At 34.2% G+C, this 7,500-nt stretch overlaps 1 protein-coding gene across 2 annotated transcripts in view; it reads right to left on the bottom strand.

Annotated features, from left to right (window-relative positions):
• The window catches only part of LOC119570371 (cysteine--tRNA ligase, mitochondrial-like), a 23,219-nt gene that overhangs the window by 5,219 nt on the left and 10,500 nt on the right, over nucleotides 1-7,500 (bottom strand). For both annotated transcript variants that reach the window (XM_037918137.1, XM_037918135.1), the window contains exons 6-13: nucleotides 7,236-7,405; nucleotides 6,792-6,999; nucleotides 6,505-6,638; nucleotides 6,137-6,268; nucleotides 4,974-5,110; nucleotides 3,082-3,207; nucleotides 2,536-2,634; nucleotides 2,144-2,266 (exon numbers count right to left, since the gene is read on the bottom strand). In XM_037918137.1, the coding sequence (XP_037774065.1) occupies nucleotides 2,144-2,266; nucleotides 2,536-2,634; nucleotides 3,082-3,207; nucleotides 4,974-5,110; nucleotides 6,137-6,268; nucleotides 6,505-6,638; nucleotides 6,792-6,999; nucleotides 7,236-7,405 (1,129 nt within the window). The remainder of the gene's footprint in view (nucleotides 1-2,143; nucleotides 2,267-2,535; nucleotides 2,635-3,081; nucleotides 3,208-4,973; nucleotides 5,111-6,136; nucleotides 6,269-6,504; nucleotides 6,639-6,791; nucleotides 7,000-7,235; nucleotides 7,406-7,500) is intronic.

Genomic DNA, 7,500 nt, shown 5'->3' with positions numbered 1-7,500 from the left:
ATAGTGGACAGTCCCCTTACCAAGTACATATAGATATTCATTTAATTTTTTCTCAAAAAGTATGCTGAATAAGTGTAACACGTAGTTGTGATACCATTACAGGGCTCACCAAGTTATTCCTTGCACCTTTTGTACCTACAAAATTCATCTGATCTCAGTGACGTGAACATCATATGATGAAAAAATCTGGCAGAATGCAAGGTAACAGGAATATGCTGTCTTGGAAAAAGTTGGCTCACGACAGAAATGTGTCATCATGAAAAATCCAGCTGAAGGCCGGGGTGAAGGAAGATTAGATTCAGTGCACATCTGGAATGTACCATACTTAAGCCATGGCTGGAAATGAACTGGTCTCAGGGAGGACACTAATTTCATGCTCAGGATCCTTCAGAAGTTAGAGAAAATTAAATAATGCAAAAATATTTGAAAACAATGCAAATAACAAAACATTACTTAATGTTATTGTTATTGCAGAGTTGTAGAGTGATGATAAGAGTCTGTGCAAGGAAAATAGTATCAACCATTTTGATACAGCATGTCAATAACAAAAGGAAAATTAGAAGAAGAAAAAGAAGAAAAAGAAGGAAAAAGAAGAAGATGAAGAGACTCACCACTCAAGTAAGTCTACTGGCTAAATTTTGTGCTACATGCAAGCATTCTAGCCATTTATATTAACCCAACCACCAAGATAGTTTTTTGTGAATTTTGTTACATACAAATGGCTCCACATGGGCTCAGCCAGCAAGGAGTCTAGCAGTAGTAGGCCCTAGTGACTGATCTTGATTTCCCCATTCCTTGAACTGGTGGGAGCAAAATTGATATCATCTGTTGTCTTTATTTTTATTTTACTAAATGTATATCGTAATTTATGAATGACTTCCAGTCAGAAGGGTAACTGGTGTATTTGATTTGTTAATTGACTTATGTAAATGAATATAATTATTATTACATAAATCATTGGTTAATATTTCAAAATGAGCATTAATAATACAAAAACCCTTTCTGCTACCAAGGAATGGGAAACAGTTCAGATGGTACGACTTAATAACTGCTCCTGTATGACAAATACAACCTTGCAGATCCTCTCATTGTAATACAATAGATAAACTTTTTCATTCGTGGCATGCATGCTTCATTGCCTCAGAACTATTGCCACTTCAAACACTTGGCTTCACCTTAAACAGAGAGCTATAATTTGGACTATTTATTGTCATACTGACAAAATGAGAATCATCCTATAAATCCTATGACACTGGTCATAGCACAGACTTCCCTGGCCAATCTACTGGCCAGTCAAGGAGAGTGCATAATTTTACTATCTTCACTTAACAAGTTGCTGCTTCTCTACTGAGAATCATAATGAAAGTAATATAATATTACACTGTTCCAGAGGGTTATTACTTTCTAACATTTCTTGTTTCTCAGATCTGGATAAGTAGTTTCAGAGTCGAGTCTAATTTGGGTGAAAATACAAATCAAGAAAGAAAGAATGAAACAAACTTAACAACACAGAGTTACTGACAAATAGTACTTTATAAGTACACCTTATTCATAGGACTTGGATTAGAAGTTTAAGAAGAATGGAGAGCATAATTTAGTTCAAAATATTTAACAGCATTTATATTGCCACATGCAAACAAATCTCAAAATTCAGTGGTTTATGTCTTTAAAGATTTAGAAAATTCCAAAACACTGGCAATATATACTGCCATAAATAAAGCCTGCATTATTACACATAATATATTTCACAGCCTAATGACTGTATACATCTTAGGTAGCAAATGAAAAGTTTAATTCTGAACATTGTTGCTTCTTCTTCCTGGGAATGACAATAAATATTTAGACCATAAAATCTATTAAAATGCTCAAAAGGGCAACATCATTCAAAAAGGATGAAAAATATTATTCTTTTCTTTATGCTTACTTTTCATTCAATCTGAAAACTGACTTACAGTTAGCAAGAATTCATTAATTCTCTTGTGCAAGAAGATGCACTGAGTGTGCATATATATCAGTCATAAGCAGCCATACCCTCACCATCAGCCTGTCACCCCTGACACAGATGGCATCATCTCAAAGGCAAAACCCCCATTATCTCATCAACATCCACCCATGACTTCTAAACCATGTATCTCAGACTAACCTTTGTTGAGTTCTCATCCTGGAGGAGGGCATAGCTTCGTACTTGATGTCTCAGTGAGACAACAGAATTCATTACACTTGCTAACCGTCCCCCTGACTCGAGAGAAAGACTGGCAGCATCATGCTGAAAAAAAAATCAATAAAGCCACTGAAAATTCTTATTAGATTCTTTTAGGTGCATTATGTAAGTAACAGAGAATTTCATATCAAACATGTTCTTTGCCAACTCAGAAGAGCACTCCTGGGTTTTCTCAAATAGTTAGCCTGCACAAAATTCAAATTGGACATACACTCATTCTTTACCTAAATTAAATTTGTTACACATGCATGAAAAAAGGGATACCAAAGACATTCTAATAAATCCATTTCTGATCTATAACTCTCATAACTTACCACACTTGGGAAGGTAATGCTAAAGACATCCTCCATTAGGTAATGAATGTAGCTGCAGATGGAGACCATGGTTCCTGCACTCCTGGCTATGCTCATGCTCTGTAAAATGCAATGAAATATTAAATATTAAGCATTAAATATCCTCACTCTTAGAAATGTGTCTTCCTAGGTTAAAAGGATTTTTCTCTAAAGGACCTGTGCCAGTTGTAATAAACCATTCTACAAAGTAAACATTTTTTTTTTGTCAGATAAAATGGCAAAGATTAATTGATCATATATTTACAAGGGAAAAACAGGATGAGAGAAGAGTGACGGTGGCTGACTGAAAGACAGACAGATATGGAAAGGCACACTGATAATCACCTATACGTTCAAACAAAAAGAAACAAAAACACAGATACATACACACATATATTCTCTTTGAATATCTGCTCTTATCTTCATACCTCACTGACAGATCTGGTGCTTAATTTTTGTTTTTCCATATGCAGAAATGGATGACCAATGATCTCTTTAACAACAGTCACTTTTAAGACCTCCACTTACCTGGGGCTTTGTTTGCAGTTCTTTATTTCCCAGAGCTATGAGTTCTAGCACAGCATCAAAGGCTCTCACTGTGTCCATATCATCAGCTAAAGACTTCTTAACTTTTGATCTCGTTTCTGCTAATTTCTGTTACAAAAATGTGTTTATGATATATATTGTTTAAAATTTCACAGGATACAAATAATAAATTCTTATTAGTCTATATATCTTCATAAATATACAGTGACAATCCATGCTACATTTTGTTTTTTTTTCTCTTTCTCAGCAAAGGGAGAGGTATCACCAAAGAAAAAAATTCTGATTTAAAAAAAATTCAAAACAGGTTGAAGAGCAATAACACAAAGACAGGGTTGAAACTAACTGACTAATCTAAAACAAAACTAAACTCTGAGATCTCCTGTAGGTAGATCCTGTATAAAGAGCTGAAATCACTGTGTTCATATTGCAACATATATAATACAACTCCAAACTCTTTGACCTTTATACCTCATTCCTAGATAAGTCTTGCAAAAGTCTTCTAATGGTAAAACATTTGCTTATATTCAATACTTTACTACCTGGCAACTCTCTTCTGGACCAATGGAAATATTCCTTTGCTAACACTGAAGTCTTTCTTTTTAAAACAGACATGTAAATTTAGCAAACAAATTCATCCTGACAACTGAAAAGGATTAAGATTATTTAATATATGTCTCAAGGTATAAGAATATACTAGAATCACAATTATCCTGACTTGTGTAAAACATCACAATAAACATAACGGTATTTGTAAACTTAAGCTAAGAAATGTAGTTCTTCAGAATTGTTTGTGATATGAAGTAACCCACACAAAAGAAAAAAGGAAAAAAAGAGGAAGAAAAATGATGACACTAGGAAAATTATGTTTAAAATTCCATTCAATTTCGTTTCAAGCCCATAAACATAGTTGTATATAAACACATCTACTGAAGGTGATTTGCAAGCAAAGAATGATAACCTTTCAAAGAAATAGCTAGAAAAGGTATGAATGAGAATGAGTATCTTCATAGTGCAAGGGATGTATTTGATGTTTTTCATTTATTTCATCAGAAATAAATATATATCAGCATATATAATGAAAACTGATCAAACACATCTCTTGCACTGTGAAGATATTCATTCCCATTCATACTTTTTTCTACAATATTATTGTCACACTGAACACTGTTCTTGACATGGAAGTAAAAGGATTGTTTCATGACACAAAAAACACTGAATATGCATTATTCAAAAAATAAATCAAACATTTTTGAACGAGCAATCAAACCTCTGCTGAACCTCACACAGTACATTATATACAATAATAACAAGAAATAATCCTATTTTAATTGGACCCTAAGTCAACTTGACATGTCATTCACAAATTACTTTTTAACCCCTTACTTGGTATTCTGTTTCTTGGTCTTTTATGAAGATACTGTTAATCATCCTGTGATTATTTTGCTCTCATATGCTCAGAGGCACACTAATGAACGTCCTACTACTATCCAAAATATTCTGATACAATTATGTACCATGAATACATGATAAGTAAAAAATATTGACATAGATCACAAGTACACAGACTGTAGAACCCTGAATATACTGTGCCATTCAAAAGTTAATGAATTACAGTATATACAACTTCTTTAGCACTTTTTTTTCAAAATCACCAATTTCCATAAAATAACCCCCTTCAACTGAATTGGACTGGGGCAAAAAGAAATAATAATAGTAATGAAAAAAATAAATACATAAATAAAATGAATAAATAATTATAATAATAATAATAATAATAATAATAATAATAATAATAATAATAATAATAATAATATCGATAAACAAATAAAAATAAACGAAATCAAAACATTGTACATATCAAAAACATTTCATACCTTTTTAAGTCCTACTTCATCAAGAGGTCCACATTTGAGCTGCCCGTTGATGTAGGCATAAGCGTCTTGGAGGAATGCTCGTATCCTACGAAGATGAGCATTGGCCTGGGCCATTGAGGTTGGGGTGTAGTCAACCTCTATGAGAGGTTATTAGGTGGCAATTGTTAATCATAATTATAAAAACATGTTTAAAGATTATATTCTTTCATGTTATCTTCATAAATAAAGGAAATTCAGAGACTTTACTGCATTATGATCCCATGAAACAAAAACTATGATTAGCAGAGCAATTTATCTATATAATGAAACTACCCCTAAACAATTTTTTTTCTTTTAGCTCTTAATCACCATTAAGTATGATTTCCTGATTGAGTCAAACATTTTATGGACTCCCCCCCCCCCCACACACACAAATATATGTATCTATTGCACATACATGTTGCCCGGTATACTTATTTTCATTGGACGTTAAATATGGCAACCCTGTGTTTGTTTACATTCTCTTACTATAGCTTGAATGGATTGGAAATTTAGTTTACATTGATATAAAATATTGCATCTAATAACTGAAACATTAACATGAAAATATAGGAATGGAAACCTATTTCTCACTGACAAAATATCTGCATAATTCTACCATACGGAGTATTAGCCATTTCTTGAGAGATTGAGTGAGTGAGTGAGTGAGTGAGTGAGAGAGTGAGAGAGAGAGAGAGAGAGAGAGAGAGAGAGAGAGAGAGAGTGAGTGTGTGTGTGTGTGTGTGTGTGTGTGTGTGTGTGTGTGTGTGTGTGTGTGTGTGTGTGTGTGTGTGTGTGTGTGTGTGTGTGTGTGTGTGTGTGTGTGTGTGTGTGTGTGTGTGTGTGTGTGAGAGTAAAATAATGGATTAACATAAAAGCACTGATAATATATTCAAAATCTCTTAACAGACCACCATTCATTACTCAATCCAAAATACATCATAAATTTTACTGGAGTTTTATACACCTCACACTGTAACAGCACCCATAATAAAAGCAAAATTCCAAATCTATCTTTCAAGCTGTATTATGAGAATGTAAACAAACACAAAGCTCTCACCTCAACTGTCCACTGAAAATGGCATCCCAGGTATAAGTGCAAGATACTGTAACTCAAACCTCTTGACAAAATAACTGATACTCACTATTACGGTAGTGTGACAGTAGGCAAAAGAGTCTGAATGAATTAACAGAATGCTGTTCTAGTAATTCACTAACACTAATTGTGTTATAAAGAGACTTGGACATTTTCTCTGCACCTTTGGTATGCAAATGACCTGAAAAAGGTAAATTCAGCAACTGTCATTATGTCTGAGAAGAATTTGAAAACCTTTATACATCTAAGCTTAGAAGGCAGCTATAATATTCATTCATGCTTCAATTCATGGTGTAATTTTGACAACAGCTCAATTGATGTAAGAAGTCAATATATCCTTCAATAGCAGAGAAATTTCCAACTTTGTTATGAATTTGAAATACATCATTTGTAACTTGCAACATGGCTATTCCTTACCTGCATGTATCCAGTAGTTACACCACTGATCACAGGAATGGTATGCACAGCACTGGGCTTCCTCATTTTCATGATGAGGAAAAAGTAGGTCGATACCACCAGAATGGAGGTCTATTTGTGAGCCAAGGATATGACTGTAAAAAAAAAAAAAATCGCTATTCAGTAAACTTCAATACATGTAGCTGTCTGAAAGTAATGAGACTTTATGCACACTTATACAGAAGAACCAGTTGCATAATGTCCCAGAATACAATACAGGATTTCCTATACATAGTATTCAATCTAACCTTGCCATTGCTGAACATTCAATGTGCCACCCTGGCCTGCCATGACCCCAAGGGGATTCCCAAAAAGGCTCTCCTGGTTTGGCACCTTTCCACAGGGCAAAATCACGTGCATTTTTCTTCAGGCTGGTTTTCGGAAGATCTGTTACTTTTGGAAGTGGCACCATTTTTCCATACTTGCCATAGGCTGCTGTATCAAAGTATACTGAACCTGTGGGGTGGTACAAACATACTGTACAAATGGTAAACATGATATAAATGTGTAAGGAATGAAAGGCTTTCTTTCAGCAATTATCACAACTGCTGTTCTCTAATTCACCTTTATATATGAAGAAGCAACTATCACTACACCCATGAATTATTCTATAAAGACACATCAGCTTGTAAAAGAGAAAGTAATATACACACTTCTCTAAAAGTTAGAAAGTTAGCAATGCCTACACTCACCATCACTTACACTATAAGCAAGTTTCTTCTCTATGACTTTCTGAATAAAGCTCATAATGTGTGGGACATGTTCCGTAACTCTTGGTGCTACGGTGGGCCTCATGACTCTTAGCTTATCCATATCAGTGAAAAACTCTTCCTCATAGTATTTGGTGATACCTCGGAAGTCCCACAGCACCTATGGCAGTAACGAAAGCAAAAACCATCGAGACAATGGAAATTAATTAAGGAACAAGCAGAGTATGCTTTTCTAAAAATATATAAT

The sequence above is a fragment of the Penaeus monodon genome, chromosome 4 (genome assembly GCF_015228065.2).
Source record: "Penaeus monodon isolate SGIC_2016 chromosome 4, NSTDA_Pmon_1, whole genome shotgun sequence".
Classification (NCBI taxonomy): domain Eukaryota; kingdom Metazoa; phylum Arthropoda; class Malacostraca; order Decapoda; family Penaeidae; genus Penaeus; species Penaeus monodon.
The sequence above is the reverse complement of the archived record's forward strand: the minus strand, read 5'-3'. Positions and strand labels throughout refer to the sequence as shown.